The 235-nt window shown below is 46.4% G+C and overlaps 1 protein-coding gene across 1 annotated transcript in view; it reads left to right on the forward strand.

The window, feature by feature from the left end:
- Window positions 1–235, forward strand: part of LOC119594704 (F-box only protein 28-like) — a 9,716-nt gene that overhangs the window by 4,273 nt on the left and 5,208 nt on the right. The window contains exon 3 of the mRNA XM_037943762.1: window positions 52–210. Within this exon, the coding sequence (XP_037799690.1) occupies window positions 52–210 (159 nt within the window). The remainder of the gene's footprint in view (window positions 1–51; window positions 211–235) is intronic.

The raw sequence follows: 235 nt of genomic DNA on the forward strand, positions 1-235 counted from the left end.
GGGGAAAGACTGATAAGAACACTGACTTATTTTCCTATGCTATTGTGACAGGTAAAGAGCCAGCTGCCGAGGCGAGAATCGGAACGAAAGAACCACCCTCTCTTCCGCCACTGCGACATACTTACTGCCGTGGAGACAAGACTTTCGCTCCTCAACATGACGTTTAATAAATACGTCGAAAGCCAGATGTGCTGCTTTATCCCTGGAAAGGTATGGTCTTTCTTTTTCTCTCTCT

This window comes from Penaeus monodon, chromosome 34, assembly GCF_015228065.2.
Source record: "Penaeus monodon isolate SGIC_2016 chromosome 34, NSTDA_Pmon_1, whole genome shotgun sequence".
Lineage (NCBI taxonomy): Eukaryota > Metazoa > Arthropoda > Malacostraca > Decapoda > Penaeidae > Penaeus > Penaeus monodon.